The sequence below is a fragment of the Cygnus olor genome, chromosome 2 (genome assembly GCF_009769625.2).
Source record: "Cygnus olor isolate bCygOlo1 chromosome 2, bCygOlo1.pri.v2, whole genome shotgun sequence".
Classification (NCBI taxonomy): domain Eukaryota; kingdom Metazoa; phylum Chordata; class Aves; order Anseriformes; family Anatidae; genus Cygnus; species Cygnus olor.
Window position 1 is genome coordinate 63,758,363 of NC_049170.1, and position 17,335 is coordinate 63,775,697.

At 35.2% G+C, this 17,335-nt stretch overlaps 1 protein-coding gene across 4 annotated transcripts in view; it reads left to right on the plus strand.

Annotated features, from left to right (window-relative positions):
- SEPTIN7 (septin 7) overlaps window positions 1-17,335 on the plus strand; it is an 81,242-nt gene that overhangs the window by 59,426 nt on the left and 4,481 nt on the right. For 3 of the 4 annotated variants that reach the window (XM_040545658.1, XM_040545657.1, XM_040545656.1), the window contains exons 5-12: window positions 880-980; window positions 1,586-1,720; window positions 4,715-4,832; window positions 6,654-6,746; window positions 7,973-8,069; window positions 10,167-10,218; window positions 10,846-10,971; window positions 15,009-15,029. In XM_040545658.1, coding sequence (XP_040401592.1) covers window positions 880-980; window positions 1,586-1,720; window positions 4,715-4,832; window positions 6,654-6,746; window positions 7,973-8,069; window positions 10,167-10,218; window positions 10,846-10,971; window positions 15,009-15,029 — 743 coding nt within the window. The remainder of the gene's footprint in view (window positions 1-879; window positions 981-1,585; window positions 1,721-4,714; window positions 4,833-6,653; window positions 6,747-7,972; window positions 8,070-10,166; window positions 10,219-10,845; window positions 10,972-15,008; window positions 15,030-17,335) is intronic. The other variant, XM_040545660.1, reaches the window with a different exon arrangement.

Genomic DNA, 17,335 nt, shown 5'->3' on the forward strand with positions numbered 1-17,335 from the left:
TTAAGTGTTAGCCATCCATTTGCTGTGTAGCTTGAGCTTTCTGTTTCATGACCTGCTTCCTGCAAGAGGATGGAGCTGTGCTGCAGATGGGTAGTCACAACTCGGGCAGGTGCTCCCACACCCAAAACTTGCATCATGTCTTGTGTTGCAGCAGTTGCTGTGTTGAGTCAGGCTTCCATCCGTGCCCTGAGCTAACAGAAAACCATTACGGTCACGTGAGTTCTGGCGCAGCAGATTGCAGCGAGATTGCATTACCTTCCCATCTCTCTGCCTCTATAACAGGAAACTGTCACTTTCTAGGATTCCTTTCCCAAGTATTGCACTAATTGAAGACAAACAAATATGTTCTTAAAAAGATATAAACTGGACTAGAGTATAGCTACGTTTCTAGCCTAGTTGGGTTGTTTGGGCAGGGGAGGATTAGCTCTAAAAAGTGTAACCTTATTTTAAATGACCAAATTTAGCTATTTCATCAGTTAATTATTTCAGGATGATGCCTGGTGTATGAGAATGTCTGGATCGATCTCTCTCTCTCTGTCTCTCTCCCCCCATATATGTATTTTGTACTGGCATCAGTATTGTTGTTTAGAGTTTTTCCTCTTTTGAACCAGAGTTAAACTATTGGGACATTTTATATGCTTAGATGGGTTCTATTACTGAGTTTAAAAAAAGTTGTGATTTAAATTTAAAATGTATGAATCAACAAATATCAAAATAATTTTGATTTTATAAGCAAAGCAAATTGATCTGAAGCAGAATATGCCTCTGAAGCAGAAAGGTCAGCAATTCTTTGTCAGACTTCTTATTCATTGAATTCTTTTCCTAGCGTTTAAAATCAATGGCTAAATTGCTAAGCATTTAATCTCATTTGTTTTACAGGTTGAGCAGTCAAAAGTTTTAATCAAAGAAGGTGGTGTTCAGTTACTACTTACAATAGTTGACACACCAGGATTTGGAGATGCTGTGGATAATAGTAATTGGTAAGACATTCTTTGTGTTCTCCCACAAAAATACTGTATCTTTTTTGTATGTGTGATACAATACCCTCTGACTTTTTTCAAAATGTACACTTAGATCTTCAGTTAAAATGTTCATGGCTTTAAACTTGTCTGTAGTTTTCTGTTAACTGAAAACTTAGACTACGGTAGTTTCTATTACCTTTATGACTTGATTGAAACACAATCAGCTTCTCTCTAATTATCTTTAAAGTGAATGGAACATATAGCTCTCTATCAACACTTCCAGTATGTTAAACCTACTTGTATGCTCTCACAAGATTTGACCAGAAAGTGTATTCCTTTTGTGTATTCCTATACTTTCCTAAAGTATTTTCTTTAATGCTATTACAGTGATGGTAATTGTGTTTGAAAGGATTTTTCAGTGAGCTAGCAGATTGTATCTGTACAGCTATGTAACTTGATTGTATGTTGAGGAGCTGGTTGCTTAAAATATACTGTGTTGAATTCTTTTAATTAAAAAAAAAAGTCATAGGGAAATAGTGTACATTTAATTCTTAGCAAAGTCAGACTTTTTTTTTACATAAGTGATGTAACTTACGGGTTTTTTATTCATGTAACCTCTGCAGCTGGCAGCCTGTTATTGACTACATTGACAGTAAATTTGAGGACTACCTGAATGCAGAATCTCGAGTGAACAGACGTCAGATGCCAGATAATAGAGTGCAGTGCTGTTTATACTTCATTGCTCCTTCAGGACATGGGTTAGTATTAGTGTGTTTTGTTTCCTTTCTTTGTCTATATCTCAGACAAACACCCAGATTTGGCATTCTTATGTATGAAAAGTTCCAGATAGGGGCTTATTAATGACCTGCAGACCATGTTTAATTTCAAAGATGAACTTACTTCGACTTGTCAAACATCAGCAAGCGTGACAGGTAATAAGTTAGAACACTAGACAATATGATGGCGCATGAATTGCGTAACAAGAAAAAAATAGAACAATTAAAAAACACATAAGTATTCAAAAGTGCCAGGATTGCTTCTGATATGTATGTCTTTGCTCAAACACATTTAAATTTCAACTGTAGAAGCTGGTTCACTTCTCAGGCAACAGGATTTTTCTTTCCCTCTGAGGTTAATGATAAATCGAAGATGGAAAGCTACTTGCATCCTTTTAAGAATGTTTTATTCACCTGGAGTGTAATCCTTTGACTAGTGACAATTCCAATATCCATGTTCTGGATTTTTTTCCCAATTATTATGCAATCCTCCACCCCTTCTAATTTTTAATTTGATCAGACTTCTATCTAGTGGTGGAGAGAGAGAACTGTATTTCCAGGGTGTATTAGATGAAGGCCAGCTAGATCTGAAATTTGTTGCTTAGCATTTTATTGTATTACAAGTGATTAATTTTCTCATTGACTCTTTAAGTTGTACCTTCAAAACCAGGAGGAGGAGAAGATAAGTGGCCCATTCTGTTGACTAGATCGAAAGTAGTAAAATGCTGTGAAGGAAGTAATGAAGAAATTCTGAGGAATATTCCTCTGGTAGCGAAAAAGCCTGTTATTACATTCAGCTTCTGTAGTTAGCATCTGAATGATTCTAATAACCATTTTGAACTAGACAGACTTCTAAAATTTGGAAAGAAAATGCTATTTTTCTAATGTAGACTTGTCTTCACTAAACTTTTTTGATCAATGTGCGTGTTTGTTATGTCAGTTTTATTCAATGTGCATGTCAGTTTTAAATTCAAACATTTGAATATTTAGCAGTTACTGGCTTTTAGTTGTGCCAAAGTAAAATTTCATGTAAATAAAGGGAAATGAATCTTTCCTTGTATTAGTCAATTTTTTTGAGCATAGACTTGACATTCTTTAAAAAACATCTCATCTTTTTTTCCTCCCTCCTTCTGTAAGTTAAAACTTTTAAAACCCATTTAAGGTACAGATTGTTTTGTAAGGAAATAATGTTTAAGATAAATTAAGTTTTGACTCCTGTCTGTGAGATGAAAAGCTGGAAGTGTATGTTCCCTACAGTAGTATTTCATCTTATTCTTGAAAATGTATAAAGTTGAGTTAGGTTTGCCTAGTGTCTTTCAATTTCTGAAGTAATGATTGGAATTGTCATCTAATTACGGAAATAAATGGAGCACAGAGAAAATTGGTGCTTCTGTTAGCATTCATTTCTTCTTTTAAGATGTTCTCGTCTCTGAAAGAACTTGTTTCTTAGCTGTATTTTTCTGGTGGTGGTGGTGCAGTCCTCATTGTGTCTCGTGTGCAGACAGTGCCCATGTAGCTCATCAAGTACAATACTCATCACTCTTAATGCATGGGTCTTTTTACAGTGAGTTAGAGCATTTGTAGGTGAACTTGCTTTTGTTTGTCCTTAGGCCTTTGTATAAGCCAGCTTATGATTTATACAGAATAGAAGTTGCAGGTTTGGTCCTTTGTAGAATCATAGAGTATACCAAGTTGGAAGGGACCCACAAAGATCGAGTCCAACTTCCATCATTTGTAGCTGGTACCCCCACAAATATCTGAACTAATGAGTTTGTGTGGGGCAGGGGGAGATAGAGGAGGGGCTGGTGGGGGGCCTTCTAGATGAGTGAATGGGGTGATAATGAATTGCAGCCTTTTCTTGTAATTCTGTGTTTCTTCACGTGAAGGCTTCCTGCTTCAGTCTCCACCTTAAGAGCAAGTGCAGTAGTTGGGAACTATTCTGCTTTTGCAGCTGCCCTTCAGCCAGAAGTTGATTTAGGTAGCTTTTTGAAATGAGAGGGAAAGCACACAGGGGTGAATGGATAGCCACACCAGTGCTCTTAAACTAGACATGCATTAATGTTAGCTATTTAAAGGAAACATGCTGCAAATTTCAGTGGCAAGTAGAAACTGTTAAACAGAAGATAAATAAGTTTTCTGTGACTTTTTGTGTTTTTTTTATGTATGTATGTATATGGTTTGGAGGAGAAGCTAATTTGAGTACCAAATGAATCTGTTCCTAATCCTAATTTATTTAATATGAGAAATAATCTTGTTAAATCCTTTAAGTGAATCCTTTAAGCCTGACTGAACTTGTTATAATTCTAAAGCATTAATGCATCAAAACCTGTGCCTTCACTTTAGCAAGCAGGAACTATTGACCATTTTGACCCATACCTGGTGTTCTGATGTACTTGTGTGGTGGGTGTTTATTTTTTAAGTCATTGCCATCCTCTTTCATAATGCTCTTTTGTTAAACATAGTACTTTAGAGATGAGATACTTCTGCTTTGTTTATATACAGGCCACAGTTTTAACTGTCTTTAGCAATATATATATATATAAAAGAATCTTACAGCTCACTCTCAGGAAAGAACATGTAAATAAACATAATTTTCAGAAAGTAGAGCTGGATATGTGAACACGGTATGATTCACAACTATAAACTCCTACCAAGTCAGGCTTTAAATAGGACTATTTTTTAGCTAATGACACGAGCTTTGCAACCTTGGTAGAAGAATTTTTATCACTTAAGTGTAATTTCAGCTAGCAGAATTCTCTTGACTGCTTAGTAACATTAACTTACGATTTACTTTCCTAGCATTATACTATGCTAGGGAATTCCTATAGCAGTTGCTGGTAGACGCTTGAATGAAATTCAAAAAAGACTATCACTTAAAAATCAGTGCCTTAAGAACAGTTGTCAGGACAAATCCTGAATCATTTGTATGTTCTTGTTCAAAGCCTTGCAATTATATTAATTAATGCTGTCTTTCAGACTTAAGCCTTTGGATATAGAGTTTATGAAGCGCCTGCATGAAAAAGTGAACATAATTCCACTCATTGCCAAAGCAGACACACTTACACCTGAGGAATGCCAACAGTTTAAAAAACAGGTGAGTTGAAAGATGAATTTACAATGCGGGCTGATTTAGTAAGCCGGTCCCTATGGAAATGGTGAGATTTAACTTCTTGTATGCAGAATTTAAACCCTGAAGCAGTGACTTGAGACAGCAAAGCTAAGTAATTTATATCTCTAGATTTAATTATATTTCTTGGTGAAATCTTGTTTCTGTCCTCAGGGAAAGATGTTCTAAGTGTAGCATGATTCTTGGCAGGTGAAGTATTTCACTGCTGAGATAAAAATCAGTAAGGTAGGAAGGGAACTTTCAAGATTTAGGTGCCTAACAGAAGTTGTTTAAAATAAAGAAAAGAGAACAATAAAACATCCAAACCAACTAATCAAAAACAAATGAAGAATCCCCAAAACACATACAAAAACAGTATTTAACAGTATATACCCTATTATTGACTTCATTAGCACTTCAACATGAGAGTGAATGCCATGTATTTATTAAAGATACATTAAATATTAGCTTAGAAACAGTATGCCTGTGTTAAGCTTTGGGCTGTAGCAATGTATTTTAAAGATGGTTAGATAATTGCAACATCGGTACAAATGAAATTTTCTTTGTGTTTTTACAATAAATTTAGTAGTAATGCTTCCCAAGTAGATTGTTTTATTTCAACTATGCAAAGAGGAGGATAAGGAGAACACAGAACAGGATAAAATGAGACATGAAGTTGGTTTTGTTGAACTGAGTCCCGTCCTAGTTTAAAAAAACAGGTTCTGGAAAAAAAAGTTGGCATTAAGAAATGCTGTGCGAAAAGCTCTTGATTTAAGACTTAAAATGCAATGACATTTTCTGCCATGGGGAAATGTAGGCAAGATGCTGTAGACCTGAAGTCCATTTTGTTTGCATTTCAAGTGGTTTTTCTTTGGATGTAACCCTGTGTGGAAGAGGGGAAAAAGGTAGAATGCAGAATATTTCTTGATACATATGTAGCTTTATCAATGAGTTGATGTTAAATATGGCAGACTTTCCAAAATGAAACTTTGAAAGAAGTCCTTGCCTGAATTGGAAGCATATATTCCTTATAAGATTGCAAACTCATGAACCAGAAATATTCCCAAAGGCTCTGCAATGTAGCTGTCAGCTAAATGGCTTAATACTTTTCCATTCTAAAATTCTGGAAAACTAATCAGCTTGTTTCTAAAAATATACTTCAGACAAATCAGGCACCAAAACAGTAAAGCCTCATTTTTGATCAGGCTGTCAGTTATTCTTACGTTTTCATTAGTGCTTGCAAATATTTTTCAACGCAACTTGCCACTGGAATCAGTCCATCAATCACAAGCTCTATCTAAAATAGATGATCTTGCTTCAAGCAACTGGTGCTCAGGTGAGCTGGAAACAGAAAAGGTGTGACAGCAGTAGCTGTTGTGGGAATTCAAAGGGCTGAAGTATGCCAGCAGTTATGTATTCAATTTTTTATAACATATTCAGTTGCTAAACTAGTCTAAGAATTTAAGTTTGATGGTATTAGTTGTTTGCATGTGCAGGTGGAGCAGCCATTCGTGTAAATCTTCCTGTTGGCCCAGATGTAGAAAACTGCTGGTTGATTCTTGTGCCTTGCGTTGATGGATAGCATTCCATTAGTTATGAGGTCTTGGCTCTAATCCGCATTCTCATGCCACAGGAGTGATGGTCCTGCTAATAATCCCTTGGAGTAGCCTGATGGTGTTAAATGTGTACAAGTTCTATGATGTAAGTTAATCACCTTAGTGTGCAAAGAGGGAGAATCAGATTGCAGTAAGAAATAAATTGTTATAAGACTATGAATTTCTCAGGCAAATAACATGTCCTTGTTTTTAGATAATGAAAGAAATCCAAGAACACAAAATTAAAATATATGAATTTCCAGAAACAGATGATGAAGAAGAAAGTAAGATTGTTAAAAAGATAAAGGTAAATATATTTTAACTGCTTCTGTTTCCCTTTGACTGGGGGGGGGAGATGAGAGTGAAAAGCTTTGTTGATAATGAAGAGCCCACCAAAATGTAGAGGATAAAAAGATGTAAGGCTGTTCTAAGATGCACTGTTTCTCTTTTGAGAGAATGAAGTTCTCAGAGATTTACTTCAGTCCTTTAATGGGTGAAATTTAGAATGAGAACATGAGATCACATTCTCATTAATAAACTTTTGAAAGATCATTTGCTTTCTTTTATTTCATCCCTGTTTGACTTCTACCTGCCTGCCACACTTCATTTGACTGTGAGCTTGGTAGGAGGCAAGGATCCTCTTTCAGAGAGGTGTGCAGTGGCATGAATTGCATGCATTGCACTCAGTAGAAGTGATGTCTGACCAATTGATATACCAAAACCTTAATTTAGACAAATGACTAAAGGAAATCCGAATGACTGTTGGGCTGTCAGGCTGTTGCACGACTTCTTCGTTTACTTGTGTTTTTGGTTGTTCTTTCATGGTGAAGTCCTTCATGTGGATGGACTTCACTTTTTGCTCAGTAGCTTTAACAGCCTATAAAAGCTTTTACATCTTTTGTTACTGTGGGAATCGCCTAGGATAGATAAAACACAAATAGCACAAATGAATGCTATTCTGGGACTAAGATGCGCTAGCCTAAAGGAGAAGAGGAAGCATAAAAGCAAGGATGAAAGTCCAAAATATTTGGCTTTGTATGCTGTTCCTTTCAGCTATTTGAAGCTGCTTTTGACTACTTTGCTTGTTATACTGAAAAGATTTTTGCTTCAGCTGAAAACAAGAACCTGAATTAGTTTTTTTGGCAAATGTTTGAAAATTGGGTGCAAGATCCAGTCAAAGTAACAACCCTTGTAGCCAGTGGGGATACAAATTGATAAATAATTACTGTGCAAGTTAATTAAATAGAAAATGGTTTTGCCTGTGTAGTTTACCAAGTAACAGTAGTGTCTGCTTCTTACCCAGATTTACAGTATGTGACAGTATGTAGGGAATTTCAGAGAGGTGTGTGTGTAGAATGCGTGTAATAAAAACAAGTTAGAGGTCAGTAAATGCAACTATTCTGGCAGTTTGGGCAAGCTGCACTGCAGTGTTACAGCACCGAACAGCCCTTGGTCAAGTTTATACATGGGTATGCTTTTGGTATATTTTTGCATTAGAGAAGTTTGATTTTAAAGCAATACTTTATTTTGTAGGATCGTTTACCTCTTGCTGTGGTAGGTAGTAATACGATCATTGAAGTCAATGGCAAGAGAGTTAGAGGAAGGCAGTACCCATGGGGAGTTGCAGAAGGTAAGGCTTTTTCATTATTTGTAGCCATTTGAAATGTATTAGGATGTTAGTCTTTATTTGAAATGTTTTTAAAATGCTTGGTTTAATGTGCACTGGCTGGAAATTTATTGAACATACCATTTTTTGTTATTCTGACAGGAACAAGGTAAAGGCTCAGCAACGTGTAATTTTGCAAGCAGATTCCTGTTGAAGCTTCACTGAGGAATTGTAGAAGCCTGTAGTAACTTATTACAGTTCCTACATAAGATGAGGCTTAAATTACAAGTGCTCACTAGCATTCTTATTTTAATTTCTTTCATATAAACTGTGTTCATTTCTTGAATTCTTTTTTTCAGGGTATTCACATTATAAATGTTAATTTGATCAGCTTGACTTGCATAAATTCAATTTAAAGTTCTGGAAGAATTAAAAAAAAATTCTTACACCCAAATTCTTATACCCATCAAATACCCAAAATATATTAGCCGTAATTGTTGGGGCTTAGCAACAGGGAGGTACCTTGTATTGAATTAAATAGTTATCACAGTTCCTTTTTTTTCCTTCGTTTAGACCTTTCTAACAGTAGAAAATAAGCTTTAAAGGTAACGACGTTCTTCTGACAACCATTACTTGTGCTTCAGATCTATTTACCTATTTGAAACAGCACATGAAAAATAAAGCTCACAGCATGCCATATAAATGAAAGAATTGTTATAAACTTGTGTTGTTTTTTCCATGATGATTACATGTTTTTCCTTGTAGTGTGCATGTATTGAAGAAAGAGAAGGTTTTTCTCACTATTTCTGCCTTACAAGTACAATGACTATAAATTCAATACGGGTCAAAATAGCAAAGAAACCAAGCACAGTATGGACCAATACTTTAAAAAGCTACAGCATTTCTCTTTAAAGTACATGTCTGGCAGGAAATGAGGTTTGGCACAAAGTAAAAACCAGCTGCACCAGAGATGATCAAGCTTTATTTTAAGGCTCTTGCGTTAGTATTTTGAAATGTACAAAATGGTACTGCTCTTCTTTATTTTAAAACAAACTTGAAAAATGTTTCACACTCAAGTGGTTGTATAATTTTTGGAAGGAAAGAACTACAGCCTGGCTAAAAGGACCCTATTTGAATGACTTTGGGTTGGTCAGCTCTGGATAGGATGATCAGAGATAACATGCACTGTGTGAATGGAACTTACCAGTTTGTGTAAAAACCACAGAATAAAATAAATGCAGGAGCTCAGGTGCATCATGGACACGTGAAGAGGTTATGTGCTTCATTTTTCTGCAGGATTCACTGAATTTACACAGGTTATTTCAATTCCTTCATTCCAATTTACTTCTTCCTCCCCATGAAAATGTCCATCTCTATTTCAGGGGCACCTGCCTCATGCCTTCCTTTTGTATGCTAAGAGCTTTGTGTTCTCCCTCATCTCTTTGAACTCGAGAGGATTCTGCGGTGTGCTTTTTTCTCCAATAGTGTTTCACTGTTCACTGAAATACCATTTATAGTATCCGCTTCATATACAATAATGGGATGGCAGGTACTGCTGAAGTAGATGGAATGTAATGACAGCTGCCAACCCTCTTGATTTGTAGACAAGTGCATCAAATTGAATATACAGACTTCCTTTATTTAGTTGAACAACAAAAGATGCATTAAAATTAAAGACTTGCATCTCCTTTGGTGGCGCTGGAGGGAGAAATAGACTTCATGAAGTCTGTCTTCTAAAGGTTTTGGGCATAACTGGATCTAGACTGAGGTCTTCAGTTAATGTCTGATCTTTAATAATACAGCTGTGCTGACAGGGCCTCCAAGGGATCATGAAGTTAGTTAAACTGGCAAAAACTGTTTTCTGCTGAGGTAGTTTATTCTGCTATACTGATTCAGAGTACAATTTTCTAGTATGGCTTAAGGGAACCTACCTTGGCTGGTAAGATGTACTGATAAAGTCGCATCACTAATGCTCTTCTACTGTAAACATGCATCCTGCGTGAGTGAAAAAAGTCTGGGCGTAACCTGTTGAATGAGCATAGGAAGTGGATGATGTCTTTTCTTTGAGTAAGGCATATGTTTTGGTTTGAGTCTCAAGAAAAAAATTATCATTTTCCGCAGTTGAAAATGGGGAACACTGTGACTTCACAATTCTGAGGAACATGTTGATAAGGTAAGCAACTAATGGGTAACATGGAGTTTTCTAGTATGCCTAACAGGCTGGAAGGTTATATGTTGGAGGAAAAAAAGATCTAAACTTGTGAGTTCATATTAATCTGATGTTTTAGTTGTAAACAAATTTTTATCCTCTTTGATACCAATTTGTGTAACAATATATCTAGCTAGTGGTGCCAGTGAATTTTTTTTGGATACCAATCTTCTTTCTGATTTGTTCTTAAAAAAAAAAAAAAAAAAAAGGTGATAAACCATAGGAACCCAAGTTGTCTGTTAGTGCTGACGTGTACTTAGTTGCAGGCATCTTTTTAAATTTTCAGTGTCAGCATTTCTAAAGCAAGCTTCATTGTGTTAAGTGCTGAGAGGTTTTTCTTCCTATATGCACAGTGGTTCAGTAAGTTCATCTGCTCTAACAATTGCTAATTCAGTGCAAAATAATATACTATTTCTGTGACTTAGCTGTCTTGACAGCTCTTATTTAAATGGAAGAATGACAACATTGTGGGGAACGGGGCTTTAATGGCAGAATATAGTTTAGAGTCAATCTGCAAAAGGAGCATGGACTAATTTTACACACAGTATTTTGTATTTGTGCACTAAGCTGATACATTACACTTATTGACAGAACTCATATGCAGGACCTGAAGGATGTCACTAACAACGTACATTATGAGAACTATAGGAGCAGAAAACTGGCAGCTGTTACCTACAACGGTGTTGACAACAACAAAAACAAAGGGCAGCTAACAAAGTAAGTTCTTGTTGAGATTGTATTGCTCTTTAATCCTTCTGCCATTTCTTTAGTTGGTTTCATGGTGGGAATTCTTTATTTCACTTTTTATTCTTCAGTCATTTGCCTCTTTGCTGCATTCTAGTCTGTGAACACTATACTTCTGGCTTACTCGTGATTTGGTTTTGTTCTGTTTCATTAAGGTTTACACTAGTCTTAAGTGAATAGGTTAAAAAATGGGGTTTAGGTTGGATTCAGTTTTGAAGAGAAACCATACTTTTACTGTTTCTAAGTTTTATTTCATTAGTACGTACTGGAAAATTTTTGTGGCAGTAGTGTTTCTGTTTTGGTATATATACTGTTTCGGCATTATTGTTTCTTTTTGTATGAATACTCAATAGTCAGCATCAGGGATGTTTTTGAGAGAAAAATAGATTAATATTTATTTAGAAACTTTGAAAATCCAGACACGCTGTCGTTATTGAATGGCTGCCATGGCTTCTTCTAGGGTTGCTTATCATGATGGCGGAATTATTGCAACATCTTCATCTATTGTGAGAGGAAAGTTGCAATGCAGGAGTTTTGCTTTTATTTTTGTTGTGGTTTTTGCTCTTTAATGCTAGTAAGTCATCTTGACTGCCACTGGCAGCAAGCTGTTTGCCAACATGGTAAAATTATTTGAAGATTTAAAAGCAAGCTTTATTGTATTCTTCGTATACAATGCTATTTGAGAATACCATGTTTTTTCATTTAAGACATGCATTTCCCCAGTTCTACATTTATCAACAATAATTTATTAAATTATTATGAATTAGTGATGTAGTGAGGTCAAGTCTCAGACAGAAGTAGTCCTCAAATATGTTTATAGCACAGTGGTTACTTCTCACTCTCATATTTATTGCCATCACATTATCCCTGATTTACATGTCAAAGCTCCTGAGTACATATAGCAAGTATGTTGGAACTTTTCTCAAGGTGCACTTCATCCTCATGACAGTACAGTGTTATGGCTGAGAGGGGAGGAGTTTTAAAAACAGAAATTACTAAATGAGATAGTCACCATGGAGAACAAAATAGCACAGCTAGTAACAGCAGGGAAGAAAGCCCTCTTGAGCATTTGGGTGAAAGATCTTGAGCCTAATTCTTTGTTAGATGACAGTGGGTTAATGATAATGCAGAATAGAAAAATTCTTCATTGCCTCCAGTATCTATCTAACTTGCTATTGTTATACTTTTTTTAGTGTACTGTTCACTGTATTTTTTACTGTGCTATTTGCTATTACTGTACTGAAAAGTGAAACATTTTATTGCTCTTTTGTGTATCATAGGAATTTGTTTTGATTTTTTAATGTAGTGTTTAGTAGCAGTTTTTTCTCCATTTCCAAATCTCAGTGGATTTTCTTTAGATTTAGAAGAACCTTGTTTTTTGTGATAACATTTACTATTTCTGTGTTTTGTGCCTGTTTGTATTTATGTTAGTCTGTACCTACAAACTTAGTCTGTTACTTATACCCAGGGTACTGTTTGTTGTTTTTCTTCTTTAAAAAAAAAGTGATTTTTTTGATTCCCATACTACAAACAAAATAAGATGCATTTCTGTATATATATACCTGTACCAGAAGGACTTCAAAGCTATGTTTGTGTTGTTCCTCTTTCAATCTTTTCAATCTTGTCAATCAGTTGCTGAAGTAATTGCTGAAACTTTTTTTCACTAGAATTTGTGCTCCAAATGTTTGGAATTACTTTGCTTTCAGAATCATGCTTAGTTTTTTGTCATCTGAAGTCACTGTGCTGTTCCACCTGAATATTTATAGTTAAAAGTGCCTTTTGGAACTGATTTTCTTGCTAAGAAATCTGCTGTGCAGAATATTACAGCACTGAATCTCTGAGGTGAATAATAGAGATGGCACTCTGAGCTGTCATTTTTTTCTCAAGTTATCAGTTTGATTCAGCCATCTGAAAGATGGCAAAGTCTATTGCAAACTTAAAACGAATTTTGAATCTTTTGCAGTTTTTCTTCAAACTCAGGGTGACTTAAAAAAATTATAAATCATGAATGCACGTGCTGGTTATTAAGCAGCTGATGCTATTCTTGTCTTGCTACTTTATCCATATGTTGAATTATCAGGATTTTTTTAAAGCCAAAAAGCATGTTAAAGCTTAATGTGCTTTCATGGTTTTGAATTTAGTATAGGTGAAGCAGCATAGAGAAAATTTTCCTAATAACCATGTGTGTCTTCCTAGAAATGAATTGAAAGGGGGAAGAATGAAGGTTAACGCTTATCTGTGCATCCCCTGAGGAATCTTATGTTTTGGCTGCTTCCTTTTTTGAAAGAAGTGTCCTGTGTCTCAAAATGGAGCCAATATCTGACTTGTCCTCTGGAAATCTGATTCTTTAATGGGAGATGTGTCCAGTGTCTCTATCTGAGAATAGGAGACATGCTCTGATGCTGTCTGGTGGTATTACAAGGCATCCTATTAAACACAGATACAACCTCTGGCTCTGGAAACTCCTAAGTTGCTGTTCCTTTTGTAACTGGAAGAGTATATATAAGCAGAGATTGTACAAGCTCTGTTATTGCACTTCTCCAAAAGCTATCGGAGACCAGAAGAACCTTTTTAAACCTTTAATGCAGCTATATTTTTCTGACTTAGCAGATCTTTATTTTTCAGGCAACTGTTGACTTATTTCTTTGAACAAAAGTGCAAATGTTGAAAATCAGTATGAGTCCATGTCATGAGATTTAATAATACTGTGCAGATGAACTGAAGCAATTTGTTCTGTCCAGATGATAATTTTCTTTGATTTTCCCTCCTTTGCTTTGGTAAACTGTAATAGACTTTTCTACAAGTAACACACTGACCTAAGAGCCATCCAAAGCATGCACCATGATTACGTAGCCTTTTTGTGTTTAGGTTTAGTGTCTGATTTCTTCAAATTGTCAAGATCACATTCCATCTCTTAAATAATATATGAATAATCATCAAGGGTAATCTTCAGGTATATCGATAACTTCTCTTCACACTGTGCAGTAACTATAATTTTACATGTGGCACTATGTGGCATATGCTAAAATTTGCATTTGCTCTGAAATATAAAATTCTTAATTTGCTATATGAAGCTGATATTTCAGTGAGTTTCCACATAAAACCTTATTTCTTTGAAAGTCATGTTGTATATTGTAAAGATCAGCCTTACTTATCTAGGGATTTGTTCAATAAACTGGCACACTGGGTCACAAAATACACAATGCATAAATACTTCTAACTGCCTAGTTAAACTACTTCTAACTCCTTTTGACCATATTCTTACTGTTTTCTTACCAAAAAGCCAAGATAAGATTCTCTGCTTCCTTTTCACCAGAGAGAAGGAAATTCAGTGAAATAGTTCTAGAGTATTAAACCCATCTTACTTGTTGTGAGATTTAATATGAGAATCTTGTTTTCAAACTATTTTTTCTCCTCTTACGGTGTATGTGAAATGCTAACCCAACACAAGCTCAGGGTAAGCATCAAGCTCGGGGGAAATAACTGCAGTGAAGCCTCCTCCAGAGCTGAGCACAGCCTCCGTGAGACCTCTGCTGGCCATTGATGTGAATGCTCTTTTTGCAGCACAGGAACATTATTAATTTCATTAATACAAGGACATCATTGATAATGTCCTTTACTAGGAGATAATTTTTAATGAGTAGATAAGCCTCAATATGGTTTTGGTTTCATAAAACTTGTTTATAGCAAGTGGTTGTTTGTGTCACTAAAATATTTAAAATCGCTTTAAGAGCTTGCATACTCTAGGTAAACTATTGCTGAAATACCTGCACATCAAATCTGCATTAATATCTACACGGTGTAGTGATTTACTAACTGAAGCTTTAAACATAATAAGCTTTAACTAACAGGTCTTTCCTGTTACTGTGAAAAGCTTGCTTTTTGGGGAGCAGATAATTAATTAGCTTTAGGAATCTATTATATGAATTTACTTTTTTAATTACTGCTTTTTTGGTTTTGGGTTTTATTTAAGCATGCTAAGCTAAGCCTCTGTATTTTTTGTTTTTTAGATTTGACACAGTTGAAGGCATGTAAGTGGTCATTTAAATTTTTCCAAAAAACTTAGACAAAAATTATTTAAACACAAAAGGGTTTTACTGTTTATGTTTCAAATTAAAACAGTTTTTCTGTTATCCAGCTCTTGGCATTGTTTTTTTTCCCTAGCTGTTTTTTGTTGTTGTTGTTTTCCTTATAAAGCAGTGATAACGTAAATTTTAAGAACTTATAAATAATTTCAGGGACAAATATCTCTGTAAAAACCCTTTCTCTTTAGGAACTTTTTGGCTAAGCTTCAGACAAATATGGTCAAATTTCAGCAATGAGTAGAAAAGGCTGTGTTCAGTGCATAAATGGTGAAATTTACTCAGTTTCTATCTCAAGCTCCATCATGTTTATATAGATGCTTATGAAAATCCCACTAATTCTTTATACTTATCTGTAATTTACAAGTTTTCATTGGATTGGGAAATTAATTACTTCAGCCTTCTCTGACCATGGGTTTATCTTATTACTGGCTTGCAGAGGTTCCACTTTGCACATATGCAGAATAACTTTTAACTTTTGCAGATCTTAGAGGGCTGCTTTAACATACATCCTGTTAAATCAGTTAAATGTTTTACATATTTATTTATTGTTTTGTCTTTAGCTCTTTTTTGTTTAAGCCCCTTGTAATTATTTTATCCTGAAATAAAGGATAATGTGTGCTTACCCATGTCACATACTTATGACCCAACAAAACTAGCTGTGAGCTCTGTTGTAAAGATCTCAGCTGTAAATGTTCGCGTGTTAGTTTATCAAATGTTCTATGCAGACTGTTTTTTGCCACTTTCTCAAATTCTCAAATAAGCTTGCCTGACATCTGTATAAGACAATTAGGCGTGTCAACAGAAGGACAGTACTACTTCCCTTTCAAGTCTGTAGAAACTGCAGCAATGATCTGTTAGTATTCAGATCTATGTCTCGGTTAATTTTTGAAGAGCAGGCATATTTGAGAACTTTACACCTCTAAAAGGTAACAATGAAATATTTTATTAGGACAGATGGTTAGCTTACACAAATACCGCTACTCACCTCCTCTTTCATTCTCTTCTTACGCAAGATTTTTTGTGTATTATTATATGTGACCCATGTTTAACCAAATTTTTTCCTTGACAAAAGTTCCTAGCAGTTGGCCTTTTGAATGGCTAGAGTAACCATTAACTGAGGATCAGTTTCAGTTCCATATGTAATACGGAATTTTATTCACCAGTCCAAACTGGCAACTATTAGTTCAGATTCAAATCAGATTTTTGTGGAAATGCCATTTTCTTTCTCCTTACCACTCCCGATCGTCACCTTAAAGCACGTTTAAAATGCTGGTATTTGAAAAACTGTTCACGTGGCCTTAACTTTATGGGGCCCTGCTTACTTTCACTGTATGTCTAGTTGTCAAAAATGAGCAGCATAAGGGATGAACTGAGCCATTAACAGTCAAAAACAGATCTTAAAAAACAGATCTTAACTATGCTGATATGTAAGCTCATTCCTTTAAGAATGAGTGTAAATTCTGAATCAAAATGGATGTTGCTAATTTTATTTCAGTCATTGCTGGTGTTCCTTAATTAGTTTGCCTCCTACAGTGCTTTTGCTGCATGAATTGAAGCAGAACAGTTTGGGGTTTTTATGTTTGTTTTAAGCACCGAAAGTGAAAATAATATTTCTGGTAGGGCTTAAACTTGCCATCTCTAATTTATAATTTGCTTGCCTGAGCAAATTATGCATACATTACAGCAGATAGCCTCTGTTGTTGATTGTAACTGTCCTTCTATATTCAGTTCTTCTCCATTTTTATCAATAAGACAACTAAAACTGATGTTTTCCAAAGCCATGCATACTCAAAACTAAAAAATAGGAGGCCAGTGATTTGTTTGGGTTGCTTTTGTTGAACAGCATGAAATTCTTACGATAAGGCTGTATATAGCAATCATCCTTGGATCAAAATCATCCTGTTTGAGTATTTATTGTGAAATTTGCTGTTCAGAGCTTGCACCATGTTAGTGTGGGTCACAAGCTTATACAGCTTTAAAAATTCTGTAGAATTCCAAAAAGTAGCAACCACTAAAAAATATATATTATATATATATACACATATATATATATATAACTATATTATTTTTATACATCAATTTAATGAATAATTTTCTAAAGGAAAGTCTTCCAGCTAGCATTTCTATGAATGTTCTGTTGCCCAAAACTTTTTTGCTACGTTATCTCTTTGGAAGTATGACCACCTCATTCAACACAGTTGCCATGCAAACTTTATGCTTATGATCACTCTTAACAGTGACAATTTAAAGGA